At 38.2% G+C, this 19,787-nt stretch overlaps 3 protein-coding genes and 4 long non-coding RNA genes across 16 annotated transcripts; 5 read left to right on the top strand and 2 right to left on the bottom strand.

Moving 5' to 3' along the window:
- Nucleotides 1–387: 387 nt before the first annotated feature.
- On the top strand, nt 388–2,586 carry LOC124205454. Its single transcript, XM_046602893.1, has 2 exons — nt 388–1,212; nt 1,292–2,586. The coding sequence occupies exons 1-2, from the start codon at nt 401–403 to the stop codon at nt 2,142–2,144; spliced, it is 1,665 nt and encodes a 554-aa protein (XP_046458849.1). The 5' UTR covers nt 388–400; the 3' UTR covers nt 2,145–2,586.
- Nucleotides 2,587–2,754: 168 nt separating this feature from the next.
- On the bottom strand, nt 2,755–5,865 carry LOC124205453 (glucose-6-phosphate isomerase-like). The gene is made up of 14 exons (XM_046602892.1): nt 5,576–5,865; nt 5,366–5,459; nt 5,065–5,256; nt 4,899–4,979; nt 4,626–4,841; nt 4,418–4,553; nt 4,245–4,348; nt 4,041–4,180; nt 3,845–3,958; nt 3,608–3,777; nt 3,338–3,442; nt 3,198–3,264; nt 3,073–3,128; nt 2,755–3,007 (listed from the first exon to the last, which is right to left on the bottom strand). The coding sequence occupies exons 1-14, from the start codon at nt 5,830–5,832 to the stop codon at nt 2,943–2,945; spliced, it is 1,797 nt and encodes a 598-aa protein (XP_046458848.1). The 5' UTR covers nt 5,833–5,865; the 3' UTR covers nt 2,755–2,942.
- A 3,116-nt stretch (nt 5,866–8,981) lies between these two features.
- On the bottom strand, nt 8,982–16,718 carry LOC124205446. 4 transcript variants are annotated; one of them, XM_046602890.1, is made up of 8 exons: nt 16,558–16,718; nt 10,718–11,294; nt 10,589–10,654; nt 10,446–10,502; nt 10,244–10,318; nt 9,930–10,052; nt 9,709–9,858; nt 8,982–9,653 (listed from the first exon to the last, which is right to left on the bottom strand). In XM_046602890.1, the coding sequence occupies exons 2-8, from the start codon at nt 11,292–11,294 to the stop codon at nt 9,175–9,177; spliced, it is 1,527 nt and encodes a 508-aa protein (XP_046458846.1). In that variant the 5' UTR covers nt 16,558–16,718; the 3' UTR covers nt 8,982–9,174. The 4 variants fall into 4 exon arrangements, with proteins under 4 accessions (XP_046458846.1, XP_046458845.1, XP_046458844.1 ...); XM_046602889.1 differs by lacking the exon at nt 16,558–16,718 and adding an exon at nt 11,393–11,532; XM_046602888.1 differs by lacking the exon at nt 16,558–16,718 and adding an exon at nt 11,393–11,532 and having other exon boundaries at nt 10,589–11,294.
- Nucleotides 11,293–13,309, top strand: LOC124205448. Of its 6 annotated transcripts, none has more exons than XR_006879321.1 (5): nt 11,293–11,466; nt 11,528–11,818; nt 11,954–12,760; nt 12,849–12,991; nt 13,066–13,309. It is a non-coding gene; the product is annotated as an uncharacterized LOC124205448 (long non-coding RNA). The 6 variants fall into 6 exon arrangements; XR_006879322.1 differs by having other exon boundaries at nt 13,063–13,309; XR_006879324.1 differs by having other exon boundaries at nt 12,852–13,309.
- LOC124205452 lies at nt 13,569–14,203 on the top strand. The gene is made up of 2 exons (XR_006879329.1): nt 13,569–14,001; nt 14,079–14,203. It is a non-coding gene; the product is annotated as an uncharacterized LOC124205452 (long non-coding RNA).
- Nucleotides 14,649–18,402, top strand: LOC124205451. The gene is made up of 9 exons (XR_006879328.1): nt 14,649–14,892; nt 14,992–15,097; nt 15,219–15,523; nt 16,569–16,618; nt 16,712–16,832; nt 16,903–17,388; nt 17,814–17,917; nt 17,984–18,211; nt 18,285–18,402. It is a non-coding gene; the product is annotated as an uncharacterized LOC124205451 (long non-coding RNA).
- A 76-nt stretch (nt 18,403–18,478) lies between these two features.
- Nucleotides 18,479–19,247, top strand: LOC124205450. Of its 2 annotated transcripts, none has more exons than XR_006879327.1 (4): nt 18,479–18,590; nt 18,659–18,834; nt 18,904–19,068; nt 19,135–19,247. It is a non-coding gene; the product is annotated as an uncharacterized LOC124205450 (long non-coding RNA). The 2 variants fall into 2 exon arrangements; XR_006879326.1 differs by having other exon boundaries at nt 18,650–18,834.
- The last annotated feature ends 540 nt before the right edge of the window (nt 19,248–19,787 follow it).

The raw sequence follows: 19,787 nt of genomic DNA, 5'->3' as shown, positions 1-19,787 counted from the left end.
TTACATTACATTAGTACAAGGTTAATAAGAGGGAATATGTAAACGTTTTGCTAACTCCGAGGTTACAGCTTCCAGCAAATGACGTTCGATGACGTTGCCATTGAAAATTCGAATAGCTGAAGGGGAAAATAGTCGAGACGATTTTCTCTATCTCAGTTCTCTGTCGACCAGCGGTTAGTCAATAAGGTGCTGGCTCTTCGTCTTCTCAGGCAACAACTTTTTTTCAGTAACCTTTTCGCGGGCCTTTTCGTTTGTTATTCCGGTCTTATCTGTTGGTAAATAGAAATGTTTTTTGTTTTTTTTTTTTTTTTTTTTTTTTTTTTTTTATGGCAAATGTAGAAGTAAATACTTAACGCAATGTATTTTTGTTAATCACTATAGTGTCGTGAAATACGTCGTCATGTCTAACTCTGCCCAGATGATTGTGCCGTATCAGTGGATCTTGAATGTTGTCGATGAAGAACCGAAAACAATTGCGTCGAAAATGATTCTGTTTCGTGGTGAACGAGTATTCCGTGTTGGTTTGAAGAACTGCACCCCATCGCCAATTTTATTGTTTTTGGCTGCTGATCTCAACAAAATCGGAATGAGAGTGGAGGACGTCATGTACGGAGTCGAAGATGCCGACACCTGTCCAGCAACGATGACACAAATGAACAGAGAAGATAAAATTGGCATTGACGGAAGTCTTCAGTTATTCACGATCAAGCTTGACAAAATGGTCACTGGGCAACGAACATTTGTGTTTCGAATTTGCATCAAAGGAAACGTTCCCGAATATTCTTATCGTCTGTCTGATCGTCTTGGCAAGGATCAATTATGGGCAGCCAAGGAAAATCCAAATTTGGCCGACGTTGAATTCATCGTGAAAGGCGAGACATTATTGGCGAACAAATCCATTTTGGCAGCGCGCAGTCCCGTGTTTGCGGCCGAATTCACGAACGAACAACCGGTGAGAGAAGGACGTCATCAGATTCGAATCGATGGAGTGGAACCTTCAACTGTGGAGCACTTTCTTCACTTTATCTACATGGGTGAACCAATGTCATCGCTAGCAAATCAACATCTGCTCAAGTTGGCTGTTCAATATCAGATAACAACTCTAATCAGTTTGTGCCAAGTCGCACTAAAGAAAATAGAGGCAAAACAAATAGCCGACTTCCTGATTTGTTCTAATACAAAACTTGAAATACCCCCTTCTTCCCAAATCAAGTAATTTTACTTTACCTTTAGGAGGACTATAAGATTACGTTAAGATAATTAAAATTTCTTTTCTTTTCTTTCATTTTAGGCCGGAAAAAGACACGGAAATCTTTTTTGATCTAACGACGACGACTTTTAGGTGCCATTTTCAGTTTTTTGGAAATGAACTGTTGGAATGGGATGGAAAATCCAAATGTGTGATGCGATATCAAAATGAAGACATTTTTGTCGCTTCCATTACTAAATCCGAGTATCAACATGTTTATAACTATGAGACCTATACTAAACCTGTGATTCATTTTACATGCAATAAGCATCACAGCTTCGGCTTAAAAGTTGAGGATATTTATTGCAGCCTGGACACAAACAAACCGTGGTTCAAAATGGAATCGAAAAAGTTACAGCAAAGCAACGAAGAATTACTTATACGCTTCACCGTCCAACTGGAACAAGAAATCAGATGCAATATAAATTGCACCTATCAACTCAACTTCGACATCAAAACGGTCTGTACGATCGGCAATTATTATTACGAGATGATGGAAGACGATTGGTTGAAGGATTTATGGCTAGCCGCAACAGAGCAAAAGTTGACGGATGTCGACATATTTGTCGGAACTGTTAAAGTGATGGAAGCCCATCGGATTATCCTATCCGCTCGCAGTCCTGTTTTGAATATCGTGTTGAACAAGGCCAGCAATGACGCAACGAAATCTATCGTTACATTTGGGGTGGAATTCGATTTCGATACTGTGAAACTTTTCTTGGAATTCCTGTACACTGGTTCGTTGGAGAACTCCGCCAGCAAGGACACCGACTACAAGCAGCTTCTCGAGTTAGCCACAATGTACGAAGTGGAAACATTGAAGAATTGTTGTCAAGTGGCCAGCGCTGTCCCTCCGGATGTTGAAGATCTCACTAGCTCTCTGCTGGAACTCTAATTTAATTGAGTTGTCAGCATACATTGTGTGTTATTTAGGCCTACTTATTTTATATTTATTGCGTATCTTTGCCGTGGACCTGATTGTCCACAACACAGATTTTTGTCCTTTTAAATTTTTGGTCTGATAATTCTCATAACACCAATCCTTATCTCACATCTTATCATGAAGCTGTTACAAAGCTAAATTCCATGTTTTAACTGTTGATGAGTTGAGGGAACATTAATTCAGATTACGTCTTTGGCTTTCACAACAATTTGGGATGTTTATCTTTTCCTGGACACGTGAACTTAAACAAGCATCAGCTCATATTCCATTTATGTCCATTTTGTCTAAGGTGTACAACATGACTGAAAGTTGAGCAATCATTCTCGTTTAACGACTGCTTTATATATGGCTCGGATGTAATACACAGTCTCATCGCTGACATTTTCGCACAGGTTATCGGTTGCTATTGTACTAGAATAACCAGATCGAAAAGATCCCGTTTGATAACAGCGACAAAGGATTCGTCCCTAATCGTTTGTTTCTGATTATACTCCAGTTTCCCTCATCAACTTAATCACCAAACAATACAGAGCGGGTCTTTCGATTAATTATTACTATATTATACCTCGTACCAATCCAACCTTTATTGTCGGTCAACAAAAATCAACACAATTATAATTATTGAAAAAAGAATTTAACTTGAGAGGGGGGAAAACATTGAAAGTTGAACGATATTCCTAAACAAAATGAATGATTCTGATTGACTCTCTTCTACGGAGTTTCAGTGGTGGCGTGTCAATCCGAAATCGATTATGCGTTGCTCTTGATGAAGTTGATCAGTCCATTAGTAGACGAATCGTGAGAGGAGATCTCGCCTGAAATTAAAATTAAAACTAATTAAAAATCCATCCACTTTGAACGAGCCTTTGATGTGTCTTACCTGATCCTTCCAACTCTGGCTCAATCGCCTTAGCTAATTGCTTACCAAGCTCAACACTAAAATAAATTAAAAGCAATTACATTATCGGCCTATTTAGTTAACTAGAAAAAAGAGCAGCTTCTTACCCCCATTGATCGAAAGAATTGATGTCCCAAATAATACCTTGGACAAAGATTTTCATCTCGTACATGGCTGAAAAAGAACAAGAACCAATATAGAATTCAAAGACCGTGAAACAAAAGTCCTAGACATTTTCATGTTTTACCAATGAGAGCACCAAGGATGAAAGGAGTGACTTTATGCACCACGATAGAGTTTGTGGGTCGGTTGCCTTCGAAGACTTTGTGAGGTAAGATCTTGCGCACGTCATCTGGAAAAAACAAATCAATAAAATTTTACAGTCAATTTCGTTTCGTAGGCAGAACAATTTCATCAATTTATCAGATGTCAAATAAATGCAAAGTGAAAAAGCTTCCAGGCCCCGAGAGACCCCACCGGGAAATAATTTCTTTGCACGACGCGAACTTTCGATTACCTTCGCCCATTCCGGATTTCAAAAGTTCGGCTTTGGCCTCGTCAGATGATTTGCCTTTCATGAGAGCTTCCGTCTGGGCCAAGAAATTGGCCATCAAGAGTTTGTGATGGATTTTGTCGCGGATCGGGTGAAGCGACTGAGCTGGAGCGATGAAATCAGCCGGAATCAATCTATCCATCAAATAACAAAAGGTCACGAAATGAATCAATCACGAACTAAAACAATGAAATTACGCACCGAGTTCCCTGGTGAATCAATTGGTAGAAAGCATGTTGTCCGTTAGTTCCCGGCTCTCCCCACACGACTGGGCCGGTAGCATACTCAACACGTCGTCCACTTCGTGTAACATACCTTTATAAAGATCAATCGCAAACAAAATTCGAAATTAAATCACTTGAAAAAGAAATTAAATGTTGAATGAAGAAGGCCTTACTTTCCGTTCGATTCCATGTCACCCTGCTGGAAGTAAGCCGCAAATCGATGGAGATATTGATCGTAGGGCAATAAAGCGTGTGTTTCGGCACCATAAAAATCGCCGTACAGCACTCCGAGTAGCGCCAAAATAACCGGAACCTAGAGCCAAATCTATTGATTAATAACACGCCAATAAAACAAATTGCCACACACAAATAATTACGTTCTGTTCCAATGGAGATTCGCAGAAATGTTGATCCATAAAATAAGCACCGTCTAGCAACTTTTCGAAATTCTCAAAGCCAATGCTCAAAGCGATCGACAAGCCTAGAATTAAAATTTAAAGAGTTAACAAACCTTAACCTTATTAATAATGCTCATCACGAATAATTATACCAATGGCAGACCAGAGTGAGTAGCGTCCACCAACCCAATCCCAGAATCCGAACATATTCTTTTCGTTGATTCCAAAATCGCGGACTTTTGTGGCATTTGTAGACAAGGCGACAAAATGTTTAGCGACAGCCGATTCCTTTTTAAAATAAATAACGGGATAAATTAGAGCGTGATTTCGGTTGTACGTCAAGTTGTTTTTAATGCTTACGTCTTTGGCTTTCTCTAGAAACCAAGCTTTGGCGGATTCGGCGTTGGTGATGGTTTCCTGGGTGGTGAAAGTCTTGGAAGCGATGATGAACAAAGTTGTTTCCGGGTTCAGCTTCTGCAGCGTGACAGCGATGTGAGTTCCATCCACGTTGGAAACAAAGTGGACGTTGGGTCCGACTGAATAAGCCTTCAGAGCCTCAGTCACCATCAAAGGGCCCTAAAGAAATCAACATATTAAATAACTAATCAAAATTTGTTAATAAAAATCCTATACCAGATCCGATCCACCGATTCCGATGTTGACAACATCGGTAATAGCTTTGCCGGTATATCCTTTCCATTGACCGGAAATAACCTGAAGTGTCAAAACGGTTAGAAATTAAAAAATGCATTTGATTGTGAAGGGCATTTAAGAAATTGAAAGTCAGTTATTATTATACCTCGCTGCAGAATTCTTTCATGTGATCAAGAACGGCTCTCACGTCTGGCATTACGTCAACGCCATCTACGAGGACTGGCCGGCTGCTTCGATTTCTCAGGGCCGTGTGCAAAACAGCTCGATTTTCCGTGAAGTTGATCTTCTCTCCACCGAACATGGCATCTCGAGACTCTTGCACCTTTCGCGATTTAGCCTGAAAATACATGTGCAACTAATTAGCCAATGTCCTGCCAATCTATTTTTATATCCAATCAACCACACCCAAACGTGTAAATAAACTAATAAACAAAATTAAATGTTACCAATTCGAGAAGAAGTTTGAAAGTCTCGGCGTCCACACGATTCTTGGAAAAATCGATCAGAATTTCACCATCTTGCGGGGTTGCAAGTTTGATGCTTCAAAGAAAGTAGGTAAACAACAATTATAGAAAATATTCACGACACATCGACAGCTCTAAACATGAGTTATAAATATAGTTTTTTTTTTAAAAAAAGGGACGTGAAAGTAGTACCTGTATTTCTTGAATCTTTCTGGGTCCTGCACGAACAGCTGGTGAATGTTCAAATCTTTTCCTTTTTCCTGGAAGTACTTTTGCAGATTGAGAAAAGCTGCATCTTCTGTGAGGAAAGCGTTGCCGTCCATGTTATTTTCTGTCGAGTAACTATTTTTACGTGACTTTCGACTAGCACAATTTCGGCGTGACCGGCAGACTGGGAGAGCCGGCAGACAATGAGCTATCGCCGCTATGAGACGCGACGTTGTTACCATCACACACACACACCCTAGCGGGAACTTGGGAACTGGTTATTGACTGATCGCGGAGAATTTATATAAAGTCCCGTTTATGTCCTTGAACGAGTCTCTCAAGTGCAACGGTATATTTCTATGCGTTCCACCACCACCATTCCGAGAAGTTAAAAAAATGTATTTGAAGTTTCATTAAATAGACTTTGAAAAAGTGGGTTATTAAAATAGACGTTGGCCGGCATTAGCTCTCTCACTGGGGTATGTTTTTCTGAAGGACAATTGTAGGTGACATTGAGTCGAGAGGCAGTCACGTGCGTAGCCTATTTATCGCGCGATAAAAACTGGCGCATGCGCATCAACCCAGATGACGTAAACACGCACGACCCGGGAAATTCAAATTCAAATTACAAATAAAAACAAACGTGCTCTGATTAATAATCTGTTTGTATCTTTATTTGATCGTAATTATTTTGCGAAATGTCGAAATGAAGACTAAAAAGTATAGCTGGTAATTCTGAAACGTTTTGAAATATTGATATGATCGGTGGTTGGCGTCAAATAGAAACTTGCGCAACCGCACGAAACCCTTGGATAAAACCAGCACAAGTTGAGTTGTTGCGAATAACCACAAACCGCAACCTACGAAAATTTTTCCTTCTCTTATTAGTTAGTTATTACTAATCAATTTTTGATATTTCGGGGTTTTCATTTGGTTGATAAAGTCGGTGGCCTAAAACAATAACATTTTGACACCGGCTATAAAACGAATTTTTGAAAAAAAAATTAGTAGCGGTTCGGGGTTCAATGCAAATTAAATTTCAGTGTTGATCGTTATCGACTGAGGAGGATTGTACTGACTAACTGATCGCTCTAATAACCGTGAGCCAGGGTTTTCACATTTTCTTGAATTGGCCATGGCCATGTCCAACTGGCCGAATATATTATTGCAAATTGTTCCGCTCATATGAGTCATACCTTCATGTTTAATCACGCATTGTCAGGTTAAGGGCAGAGAAATGTTTCACTGTAGCGAAAAAACTAAAAGCCTGACGACTGTTGTGCCACGAATTTTATTATGTTGGCAGCACTGTACTTTTAAACAATTTTTAATTATTTACCTTTGCCGTAGATCTCAGTCAACAGTTTTATTTGTCAAAAACTATTTGCTATTTGCAGCTATTTGTAATTTTGTCAACATTTATTAGGCTGCGTCGTCAAACATTTATTATGCAGAGTCGAGCTTCATGAATTGGCAGCCCTGCTTCCCATTTCTCGCGAATATTCGTCTGTTGTTCAATTAGTGTCGCAGACTCGCAGTCAATGTCGAGCTGATTAGTTACAGAGAGATTGTTAAATGCTTCAATCGACCGAATCGACGTAGTCAGAGGAATCATCACCATTAAGCCCTCAGAGACCGTGAATTACCGATCCTGGCACTTTGGCAAAATGCAGAAAATTCCACTCACCTGAGCCAACACCACGACATTCATCAAAGTAAAGGCAGCAGGTAAGAACTTTTTTTGTACCTGTTGTAAATTTTAATTTCAATTGCGAATTGTCGACTGATCACGTGCCATAATTCGCATCAGCAATATATCGTTCAATTAGCTTTTACGACATGATTAAATTAAAATTGAAAAGTTGGCCTTTCATTTTCAAACGGCTGTTGCTTTTTCGTCATTTTCACACCGTGCGAATAGATGGCGCGTCTGTCCATTTTTTCAGGCGGTTGTGGCGGGTGAAATTCAAATTTTGAAAATTGAAACCGAAAAAGTGAAACGCAATTCAATTCAATTACCAAAGATAAACGAGATACTTAGGCACTAAAAGAGTTTCTTTCTCGTGATGATTTTATTTAATTTCAAGCTGCAACAAGAAAACAAATTGAGAAATTTTTTGGAGGATTCACGTCCCCCGCCTTTAAATTTTACAGATAAACAAGCGAATTTGTGTTCAGCTATGCGTGCGGTTTATCTATGTGCAATTTTGATTTAATTTTTAAATTCTAAACCGTAAATGAATTCGAGGCGAATGAATTATCTCCCATTTCTAGTCCACCCTCTATATTGTAAATGGGGCAGTATAAAATCGGTTTTCTTCTTATCACGTCCACATTGTTACAGATAGAACCGCGAAAATTCGTTTGTGAATTAAAAATGTCTAGTTGCATCCACATTTCAATTTCCGTTTAGAAATTCCCACTCCTCCACGAATTAGATTTGATCGATTTTTTTCCTTCCCTATTTTTTTTTAGTCCCGAAATTTTTTGTTTTTGTTTTTAAATATATGAGCGTTTCAGCTTTAATTTTAATGTGATTTGAAGCTGCGATCGGCAATCAAATTGAAGTTTAAATTTTTTGGGGAAGGGGGATTAATCAAATTCAAATCCCTGCCCTTGATTTTGCAGATAAACGCGTGAATTTGTGTTCAGCCATGCACAACTATAATAAGCATGGAACTGTGAAGAAATTTTGAAAAATTTCCAATACGTTAACGAATTAGAAGCAAATGAATTTTCTCTTATTTCTTATCAAACGCGCCTTTTATAGGCCTAAATCTGGCAATCAAAATTGGTTTTTTACTTGCCACGCCCACATTTTTACAGGTAGACAATTGAAAGTTGGTGTGTGCATTAAAAATATTTAGTTGCATCGACAGTTCAATTTTCGTAAAAATATTCCCACTCCTTAATGAATAAGAGTCGAATGAATTTTCTTCCCTTCCCTTATTTTTCTCATCTTGCGACCTGCTGCGTCCGTGAGAAAAGTTTATTAAAATGAAATTAAAATTTATGTAAATCAAATTGAAATAATAAAAACTTTCTTAAATATAAACGAGATGTGTAGTTGCATCGTTTTCGTGTTAATTCCAATTTCCAAGAGAAATTTAAAAATTAAAAATAAAATCAATTTTTATATCTGGCAATCAAAATGAGTTTTTCATGTTCCCTGCCCTTATTTTTAGAGTTAGAAAAGCGATTTTTTCTGGACGAGTGCAGAACCGAAATTTGAATTCATCAGTAAAAGAATTTTTGGGAAAATACCAAACCGTAAACGAATTAAACGCGAATGAATTTTCTCCCATTTTAAGGTCTCTCACTTTTTGTAATAATTTGGCAATCAAAATTGTTTTTTTTTTTAATTATAACGTCTAGAGTTTTACAGATAGAATTTTGAAATTCGGTTTGTGTATTCACTAAATGTATTTGCATCCACAGTTCAATTTTGGTACAGAAATGCCCGCTCCTTAATGAATTAAAATCGAATGAATTATCTTCCCTTCCCCCTTAAAATTCTCCTCCCCAAATTTTCGTGTCGACGTTCATTTTATTTTTCGGTTCGTGATCGCCGATGAAGTTGAACCTCAAAGGGACGCCATAATTTCTTCCTCCAACATGAAACCCGTGAAATGGGTCGAGTGGTCACCTTCGAATTCAACCAAATACGAGTCTGAACCAGAATAACCAATCATCATCCAGACTCGATCGCCTTTTTTCAAGTTGAGCGTCGACTGAAGGGTCAACGGACTATATTGATCAACGGGAACGTTTCTCTCTTCAACATGACTCTCCCCGATTCGATTCCCGTTCAAGTAAAGAGAAGACCAAAACCAAACCAATAATTCAGATTTAAGACGCGCCAGTCCCGCGAATGAGAAAAAATAAATTCCCGGTCGCGGTGCCGTGAATTTCCCTGATGACAAATCCATGGCGTTTCCCTCGTTCACCACCGCCAAATCGAACGGAATCGGAGTGTTAATTGTGTTAAATGGCGAATTTCTCTGGACGTAGAAATGGACGGGCGCAGATTTGACGTCGGCGTATCCGATCCATTTTTGTTTGTCTGTAAAACAAAAGAATTAGACAAACAATAACCAGGAAACATGAACAAGACGTACCATTTTGATTGGCAAAAAAGTTGCAGTAAATCATTTCCATCTTTTTCGTTCCTTTGACTGAAAAGAATCCGCTCAGTTTATGTCCAATATGCTGCAGATCCGCACACGAGGTTGGCATTTTACCAATGTCGACTATTTCACTCGTTCGGGCTGTTAAAAACAATTTAATTCACAATTTAATTTATCGTATATTGTAAACAAACTTTAAGTTTATCATTTACCATTTAATTTTGTTGTCAAATCGGCAATGACCGCATCCGCATTTGTGCTCGATGTTGTTGAGGTCAATAATGTTTTGGTGGCATCCAACTCTTTTTGGGTAATTTCCAACTTCTGTTGTACCACTGGAAAATTCATATTAGACTTTAGTCGTAATTTGATTTCATGTTAGCGATTTAGAAATTAATTAAATTAATTAATTAGAAGATGCTAAATTTAATTTTGGTTATCACACAAAATAAGTCCCGCTGTGGAATGTAAAAAAAAACTCGTGCAAGAAAAAGAAAGAATCTCGTTCACAATAATTTGAAATTACCTGCGAGATTTTCTTCAGTGACTTTAATTTTATCTGAAAACATCTGTGAAATTGCTGCAAATTCCTTTTTAGTTTCTGAAATTCACAAAATATTTTGTTTTTAATTCTTTTAAATCTGTAAAACCTTTCAGTTTAAAAAAATTAATAGGCTATACATTTTTAACTTCTACAGCTTAATTAATTAATTTTTTATGTATATTACCTTCCCTAATGGCGATTAGCTCTTTCGCAAATTTAGCTTCAAAATTTGCCATTGTTTCTAAAAATGTAAATTTTTTATGTTAGGGCCATTTCATTCGCGAATAGAATTGTGATAATGAATCAGAATGAATCCATTTTTAATACCTTTGTTGTCTTGTGCTGGCAATTTATTTTCTTCAGATATAACCCCATCATCATTGACACAATCATCTAGAAATTCAAAAATTAAATTAAACTTTTTTTTGTTTATCCAGTTTTTTAAATTCAGCGCACCGTCGTTCAATTTAGGATTAAATTCAAGTTGCAAATGTTCAAATTGTGTAGGAAATTTTAGCATTTGAGTCCTCACTCGACCGCAATCTTCCGGTGTCGGGCAGATCAAGGTAAACCTGAGTGATTGCTGATTGTCATACAGAATCCACTCATTAGTCAGTGAGAAATCAGCAGATTGCACTTTGCTGGTCAGTCTGACACTGTCGAAAGGAAGGACTTTCACGTGACTGGGCTCAATAGTTTGACTGGGGAACTGCTGATTGAGTTGTTCGACCACTTTTTTTTTTACTTCTTGATTCCAGATGCGAAAACTGACACTGAGAGTTCCATGGGTGCTCGTTTTATTGTTAATAGAAATGACATTCAGGTGATTTAGCAGAGCCATCGGCGAGTAGAAATAGATTTTCTTGTTGTTTTTAGTTGTTTGACTGTCGTAAATATTAACACAAACAGATTCAAATTTCACGGATGAAATTTTAATTGGCGTTTTATCCTCGCGAGGCTCAGACGATGAAGCCAAACTTGTCAGACAAAGAAACGATGCAACTATCAGTTTCCATGACAACCAAATTCCCATCTGTAAATTTAAAATTTACGAAATAACATAACAATTTATTGATATAATAATAATGATTTGTCTAATAATTGAATTTATTTTTGTTCCATTTTTACTACCTTTGAAACAGAACTCGGATCTCTCGATGTGCTTCGGTGAAGAGCAGCTGAAGGTGTTACGGTATGAACTGAAGGTAAAATGGAACACGAAGTTTTGTGTTGCGTTATTCTTAACAGAAACTATTTCTTTTCCAGCTGTCTCGTTCGTGCTTAGCAAAGTCTCATCACGGCCATCCGCCAGCGCCTGAGGAAAATGAAACCTGAAACGAAATTAAACCTACCAGTTCACTGATCACATCCCATCTCCAAAAGGAAGAACTGCATTGCCACAAGGTTAACGTTCTACGATAGCCTTGCAAACAACGTAAAACCCCAAACAAAATTATCGACGTCATGAAAATATTTTAGTAGTACGAATCAACAACCGACTCAAGTTAAGTTGCGGAACTGTACATTGAAAAACACATAATAAGGACAAGTTAATCCGTAAGTACAGCAGAGATTTTTTTAATTAATTTAGTATGTTATTTTTTTTTAAATAAGTTAGGTTAGGCTTTTGCAGCAAATATTCGCAGCTACCAAAAAATTACTGTAAAGTCTCTTTAATTATTTGTTCATTAGAAATTGGGGCAGCTGATTGGTGACGTCCGAGGCAGATCCGGTTACGGAATTATTATGCAGACTGCTGCATTCTCTACATGGCCACCTCCTAATGCCGACGGGCCAGCTGGTTCCAAGTGAAGAATAAATAAGTCTCTGTCTGACTTTATTTTGTTGTGTTGGAAAACGGCTCAAATATTCCGATCAAAGATTGGGAAACCGCAAAACCGGGAACAAATTTAAACAGGGTTTACACAATTGCTTCGGTGTTGGAAGTGTTTAGAGCAGCGTGGCCACGATGTATCGCCGACAAGTAAATCACGACCAAGATCACATATCTGCTAAACGATTTGGCCCAGTGGTGGCTGAATTTTTATTCAGACGGACGAGTTGCAGTTAAGTGATCGAACAATACGCATTATAAGGTAATTAAGGTAAGAAATTTTCCTTTAGTCCTTTTCTGTCCGATTTTGTGGTAAACCAAAGTGGCGCTTTTTCCTGTCACTTCCGAGAACGAAGCCTTGGTATGAACGGCGTGTGTAAATTAGCTGTCGCCCCATGACGACTAAATCATTTTTCCCCCCTTCACTTTCAATTTTTGTCTAGAATTATCTTATTAGCGAGTCTGGGCCGTTTCCGCTGATACTGTGCCAATCCTATGCCGGCTGGTGTTGTGAACGATGAAACAATGGCATGGATGAAGAAACCTCGTTGTGCGGACTTCCGGATAGTATTTTACCGGAAGGTTCTTCCACTTGGCGGAAGCACAACATTGACATTAAAAATACTTGAAGTTGTGGCATCGGATCGAACAATACGCATTACAAGGTAGTGACTTATAATAGTATGATTTCCTTATTCTTCCAGTGTCATTCCTTGATTTCGCCATTGATTTCTTGATTGTCGATTTTGACAGCAGTAACGTGTCGAATAGCAGCCCAAAGAAGAACCAATCTTAGTCTGTGGAAGAACCATTTACTGCCGATACACCGCAGCAACCAACGGGGCGATTGAACTTGTAGCCTTTGTAGGGCGAAAGAAGGTGGACAAGGAAGAGAAGTGTGAATTTTGGTTTCCTTAATAAGTTAAGATCGATATTGATTTTCTTAAGACAAGATTGATGCCACAAGCAGGACCGATCCAGTGCTCCTATCTGCCATACCTTACAGCCGCTGCTCTGAATCGGAAAGTTTGCAGCTAATAATTCTACTTCAACTTAAAGATCCACATTTGAGTTTCACTGTTCTGTTCGTGGAATAAGTATTTGAAAGAAGATAAGGGTCACTTAGGAAGGCATTCTCTCACGTAACTATAAAACATACGGTTTTAGTTTGTAAGGTCAGTCAGTGTCACACCAAATAAATTTAAAAATCAAAATTGCTGAAATTCAATTTCAAATTTTCATTGGCAAACAAAAAAGAAGAAAGAAAATTTTTTTTTTTTTTTTTTTCGGTTTTTCGCTGATTTAATTTGTCATCGCCGCTTTTCGGTTCTCATAAATGTTCGTCTGCAGTGCAAAATTGAAACTCTTTAAATTTTGTTCAGTACTAATTTACTACAACCTAATGGTCTAATGGAATTTAAAATGAAAAAGCTGAAAAGAAATTTAAAAAAATTTCAACAACTTAATTAGTTTACTTAAGTGGCTAATACCTACTACTTTCGTTGTTTAGGAAACAGTTGGGCAACAGACTTACAAGTCTGGGTGAGCCAAATCAGTTCATAGTGTTGTTGTGTCAAAGTGCGAACCATTTAATTGTTTGATTCTATTGAGATTGAGGTTGTAGAGTTGTGCGTTGACGTAATATGCAGAAAATTCTACTCACCCGAGCCAACCCCACGACATTCATCAAAGTAAAGGCAGCAGGTAAGAACTTTTTTTGTACCTATCGCGAATTGTAATTTCAATTGCGAATTGCCGACTGATTAAGTGCCCCAATTCGCATTAGCAATCGTTTCATTAAATTGAAAGTGTTGGTAATTTGCGCGCGTTGGTTAGGTAACGTTGGGTTCCAGCTCTGCGTTCCTTCGTGTGTGTGGTTAATATAAGTGGTTTTACAAGAATCGAAGTAAGTGAAAGCAAAATTAAATTGTAACAAAATTTATAATAACCAGAATGCGACCAAGCCTTGCAAGTATACCTTAGAACTGTTCAAGTAGCTTCTGCTGATGAAGAACAAACAACTAAAAAAGTGAATTGAATCATTCATAGTTTAGCCACATGCATCCTGAATAATTATCAACCCAAACCTGAGCCTGTCTGAACTTTTCAAGCCAGATATTTAGTTGCACTTCAAGAAAAAAAAATTGCAGTTGAAAAATGTCGCCAGTCTATGAGAAGAATTCTGTTTCTGAAAACTTTTGGACTGAAATTTGCCAAGAGAGAAAATAGAAGATTTTCCACTCAACACTCACGTGTCATGCATACCAGGTAGAATAAAAAGAGGTAATATAAATTGGCCATTGTGAACACATTTTATTGTAAATGAGGTTGATATTAAAGATTTTTTTGTTGTAGATGAATCATGAGGTAGTCAATTGGAACGTTTGCTGCTTACCTTATATCTAATCCACAACTTTTGATCCAAAAAGTTGGATTTTTTGTCAGAATTTCGAGAAGATGACGCAGATTCTGCAGCTGATTATGTGAGTGATAGAAAAAAAAACAATAGCTTTTATCCTGTAAATGGTTATGGTCTCTTATGGATGCAAACTTAATTACACATTTAAGCAAGAACATTTTTTCCTTCTATCTATTGTAGGTCTCCTACTACTCATTTCTTGTAGCTGTCTGATACGCATGTTTGACCACAGCGCGTCTGCTCGACGCATGAAGAGACGCAGCCCATATACTTTACGCCACCATCCGCAATCATCCGGATGTTAATCGGTTGGAAACTGAAGTGAAAAGAGACTGTCATGACTTGTTGGAGCAACATTCGCACCCAAATGATCAAATGGTAAAAGAAATTCATTATTCTTTCGCTGCTGCATGATGTCACAGCTATTCAAATGTATTACATATCACCTGACGTGTCCATTTTGGTTCGGTTCAACAGGTTGCAGAGCTTTACATTTATGAACACTTGGAGACTCTGCCGTGTCGCAGGTTATAATTTAAACAGTTGGACCAAGTTGCCGACAGTGGGAAATGGTGTACATCAGGTAAAGGACCAGCTGGGTAACACATCAGCGGCTTTATGAAAGCGATTTATCTTCTTCTCTATTTCTACTAAATGAAGAATGGGTCAAACAATTTCACTACAGAATTTTTTATTTTTATTAGACCTACAACTATAGATAGTTCCGTGTCCCATTATGACCCAGTTCGTCGCCGTTAATACTGAACGTGTGTTGCCAACCGACTCTTGAGGTGACAACTATTCAACTAGAATATCTGGCAGCATCCTCAATGCAGTGTTTCGTCGGCATCAACCAATAACGGTAGTGATCCAGCATCATCATCCACCTCTCATCCTTCCGGCGGTAGATACGAATTGCCTCAGCAGCAACAGTCTGGTCCATCAACTCCATTCCGTTGGTGGGGAATACGTTGGATCAACTAGTCAAGGATCATCTGCAGGATATCAGGTTTGGTTTTCCATTTGTTTTTTTATTGTTAGGGCCGCCTAGAGAACATTTTCGGTGCTTTAGTGTTACCAAGTTATTTTAAGAGAAGACATCCTAGTCGAAAACGTTTATCAACTAGTTTATGAACCTCCTTGTTTGCCTTTGACATTTTTCCAACTTTTCGTCAACCGCTTTCGGTCGATTTTCCCGTCTATTCACCAAAGCAGTGGTGTGGCTCTCCACCCGTGAACGCCAATCACAGTCCAGGGAATTTAATCGAGCGGTTAATTCGTTGGCATCCGCATCATTTTCAGAAAAGTGACTGTCTTTTAACACGATGGCATTGATCGACGCACTCGGAACTGTTTGATATTTTCTTCCATTGATACGATACGATTTCATCCCCTTAAAAAAGGTAAATGGACTAAAGTATAAGGGAGGGAGGTAGTTTATTCGCGTCATGTTGGGTTAGGGATTGCAAAAATTCAAACATAAAGTTAATAACAGATAATAAGTCGACTTTTATTGGTGAAGGCGATTTCGTTGTCCCATTTTAAAAAAATTCTTAACTATCCGTTATGGTAGGATCGATTATTTCTCTGCTTAGGCCATTTCCACTTTCTGCTCCATTTAAATTTAAATAATCGATGCCGACAACGGACTCTATTTGTTTTTCTATTACGTCAGCCAGTTGGGAGAAGGTCGGCCTTTCTTTTGGTTCTTTTTGCCAACAATTTGTCATCATTTCCCCTACAAATTTAGGCGCGTTTTGCCATTCGATATCCATTTTCGATTTGAGTCAAAAGTAAAACTCCGTTTTCCATTCCTGTTAAATGAGTTGATTTTAATCGAAGCCATTCATGAGAGTCTAATTGGCACTATCCTACCTGGATATGGTATTCTGCCTGAAGAAGAATCGACGCAACTGTCAGTTTCCATGACAACCAAATTCCCATCTGTGAATGACATTTGAAATTTACGAAATTGACAATTTATTGTTATAACAAGGATTATTTGTTTAATAATTGTATTTATTTTTGTTTAATTTTTACTACTTTTGAAACAGAACTCCGATCTTTCGATGTGCTTCGGTGAAGAGCAGCTGAAAAGGTGACGGTATGAACTGAAGGCCAAATTTAATAACACGAAGTTTTGTGATGCGTCAGTCTTAACCGAAACGATTTCTTTTCCTGTCTCGTTCGTGCTTAGCAAAGTCTCATCACGGCCATTCTCCAGCGCCTGAGGAAAATGAAACCTGAAACGAAATGAACCCTACCTATCCACTGATCACATTCCATCTCCAAAAGGACTGCATTGCCACACTAAACCGGTGACGCAGGAGCACGAAAGAATAACGCACAGAAATTTTAAAGTTTTCATCATCTTTTGTTCTTTTCCAGTTTAACAGTCTGCCAGTCTCTACTTGACAAAGCTGAAATGTCAACGAATGTTACGAAGCAGTAGAACATGAGTTGACCACAATTCGGTAAATGTCTCGCTTTTCCTGGTTTAACTTTGCTCTACCCACCGTCCAAACACTAACAACTCACTACAATTTAACGATGAACAACTCGTTGGATTTAACTCAAATTATTTTCGTGACAAAAGTTGCGAAATAAAACAAACAAACTGCCATCCGCAACTCATGTTCAGCAGTTCAACACTGGCGCTTGTCTGTTCTCTGTTGCCAACTGAAATCCCCGCAATTTCTCCAGTCTCCACTGCACACAACGTTACGCGCTTCCACTTGAATGTCCTACGGCTAGTTATACAAAAGAGAGAGGAAAGAATATCTAAATTTCTTTACCTATCAGTCTTGGGTTTTTTACCTATTCAAGTCCATTTCGAGCTGTTTAAGGCGCGCAGTTTTCACATTTAAAAATTTGGTGCGTCTGGGGTAGGTGTTTTCTACAATTTTTTCACGTAGCCTACGATTGAGTTGCCTTGCTCAAACTTAAGTGTTTATTGATATCAATTTTGATTCCGTTGGTTTTGAAAAATCTTTTCCCGGTGATTAAATTTAACGCATTTTAAAATATGAGCGACTATAAGAAAACATTGTGGTAACGGAGAACTGATGTTTGGCATCCCACATCCTTTTTTAAATTTAAAATGATAAAAAGGTATAGCAATCTTCTGTAGCAAAAGAAAATAGCCGTGGAAATTTTCCAAATTCCAAGTGTTTGTCAACCCCTAATTGAAATTGTTTTTTTTTTTACTACTGTCCAGTCCAGAATATGAACACACATAACAAATTAAATTAAATTATATTTAGGAAGTTAATTAATTCAAATAATTCTTTTTATTTCAGGATTGCTCATTGGTAAAGGCAAATTAAGGAACTGCTCTCACACATCTTTCTACAGCATATTAAGCTGCAGTTGGATCGACATCTGGTCATCCTCAAATAAGCCGGTACAAATAATAAAATGTTTTTATTTTCGTATCGGCTTTCTAATTAATGTTTTATCCGTTCGACAGGATTCACTGACTAGAAATTTAATCCCGATTTTCGGGAACTGTAGAAAACGCTGTACGTCAAGTTTTGTATCAACTCAATAAAAATGCAACGGCAGCCCGTCATACTCCTAGAAGTTCACCTGAGTTACTCCGGAGAAAATGCCACTCTTCAATAACGCTGTGGGAGATATTCCTGTTGCAGAGGATCTAGAATGGGCAGACTGCAGTGTCAAGACCTACAGTATCAACGTAATAATATCAAAATGTTTGGCCGATATTGAGAGACTAACATTTATTTATCCTGACCGATTTTGATTCACAGTTCGAACAGCACGAAAGAAATGTTGGCTTCAGTGTTACAACGCATTTACCGATGGACGAGTGATTCGATTATTTCTGGTATATACTAGGATCACGTCTGAAGGACATTGAAAGGCAAGCAATTTCTACTAGAATTTTGCATCTATTTAATTTCAACAAAGCGTAGATTGAAGAGAATGGGTTTCGAATTTTAGGAATTTACCTGCGTTTCTGATCTCGTCAGAAACGCAACTTGGTAGAATGTTTGGGTTAATTAGTTTGGGTCGATGCCTAATATGTGCCGTCCTAGAGCAGATCATTTGATAAGGTATCTTAGCAAATAGGAAAACGTTGTAGATATAATAAAAATAATTCATCACATTGTAGCCTATCTAGGATTGCACTTAATGGTTCACTTCAACGTCATGTAAGCCGGGTCGTCAAATTGGTCCAGCATTACGCAGTCCGCCTTATGTATTTGGTCGAGAAATTATGGCAGTTGCCCGCTCATATCTTTCGACAGGATATGAAACGGCAGCTTTATCATACTTTGGCCATCCTAACAGAAGCAGGTATGAATCTAAAATGTTGAAATTTTCATTCCGTTTATTAATCTAGTTAACTTTTGATTTGTTCAACAGGTTTAACGGATCAGAAATTTAATTCCGACTATCAGTCACTGTAGAAAAGGCTGGACGTCAAGTTTTGATATTTGAAAAATATTGATAGCCCGTCTTACTCCTAGAAGTTGACCTGTCCACGAGTTGGTGAAAATCTCACCCCGCATCCCCCTGGAAGAAACGAACGTAAATTACTAAAAAATTCGGACAGAAATTCTGATACTGACATCTGATTTTTATTCACATTCGAAGAACCGGAAAACGGAAATGGTGGCTGTAGAGTTTCAACGCATACATCGTTGGATGAATAATTTGAAGAACTCTGGGATTTAATAGGATCAGGTGTGAGGAGCCGGGATTGAAAGGCAAGCCATTTCTTCTCTTATATTTCAGTTCCTTTATTTAGACAGTGAAAACGGAGAAGTTCAATTGTTAAAACTCGCGAGTTCACTCGTGTCTATCATGTTGACGGTTGCAGCGTCTCTTAGCGTCCATTTGCGGTTTGGCAAACGAAAGGAAAACCGTACCACTTGCTCAAAGCGTTCAAAGTTTAGCCCACGTGTTAAACCGCAAAAAAGGTTGGTTGATTTCTTGACTGGAGAGGTGACCATCCTTCATCGAAGCTGTCAGAATTTGGATTAAATGTGGGGATTCGTACTTGCTGTATATTGATCGTTGACAAATTCGGAAGGGCGGTGTTAGGTGATGAAAAGTTCGGAAAACGGTGACGTTTGTATAATTTTACCGCAAATCTTTCTGCCGAGTTAGTAATGTCGTTAAAAAAAATTGAAATTCAAAAGGTTTTTTCGTTGTGGGTTCGCCATCTCTCATACCGGTCTAGTACAGCAGTAGCCAACCCTCGAGTACTACGGCGTACAAGAGTGTCCCACGTCTTACGATGATAA

The sequence above is a fragment of the Daphnia pulex genome, chromosome 10 (genome assembly GCF_021134715.1).
Source record: "Daphnia pulex isolate KAP4 chromosome 10, ASM2113471v1".
Classification (NCBI taxonomy): Eukaryota; Metazoa; Arthropoda; class Branchiopoda; order Diplostraca; family Daphniidae; genus Daphnia; species Daphnia pulex.
Note: the sequence above shows the minus strand (reverse complement) of the source record. Positions and strands in the feature narration are given on the sequence as shown.

What these genes read in the sequence shown, in the direction of transcription:
- LOC124205454 (XM_046602893.1), top strand. Translation starts at nt 401, where the DNA reads ATGTCTAACTCTGCCCAGATGATTGTGCCGTATCAGTGGATCTTGAAT. An exon ending in CCCCCTTCTTCCCAAATCAA is followed by an intron (nt 1,213 to 1,291) that starts GTAATTTTACTT and finishes CTTTCATTTTAG; the next exon opens with GCCGGAAAAAGACACGGAAA.
- LOC124205453 (XM_046602892.1), bottom strand. Translation starts at nt 5,832, where the DNA reads ATGGTAACAACGTCGCGTCTCATAGCGGCGATAGCTCATTGTCTGCCG. An exon ending in GAATCGGTGGATCGGATCTG is followed by an intron (nt 4,842 to 4,898) that starts GTATAGGATTTT and finishes TGATTTCTTTAG; the next exon opens with GGCCCTTTGATGGTGACTGA. An exon ending in CTCACTCTGGTCTGCCATTG is followed by an intron (nt 4,349 to 4,417) that starts GTATAATTATTC and finishes TTTTAATTCTAG; the next exon opens with GCTTGTCGATCGCTTTGAGC.
- LOC124205446 (XM_046602888.1), bottom strand. Translation starts at nt 11,294, where the DNA reads ATGGGAATTTGGTTGTCATGGAAACTGATAGTTGCATCGTTTCTTTGT. An exon ending in GCTAATCGCCATTAGGGAAG is followed by an intron (nt 10,319 to 10,445) that starts GTAATATACATA and finishes TGTGAATTTCAG; the next exon opens with AAACTAAAAAGGAATTTGCA. An exon ending in CACTGAAGAAAATCTCGCAG is followed by an intron (nt 10,053 to 10,243) that starts GTAATTTCAAAT and finishes TGAATTTTCCAG; the next exon opens with TGGTACAACAGAAGTTGGAA.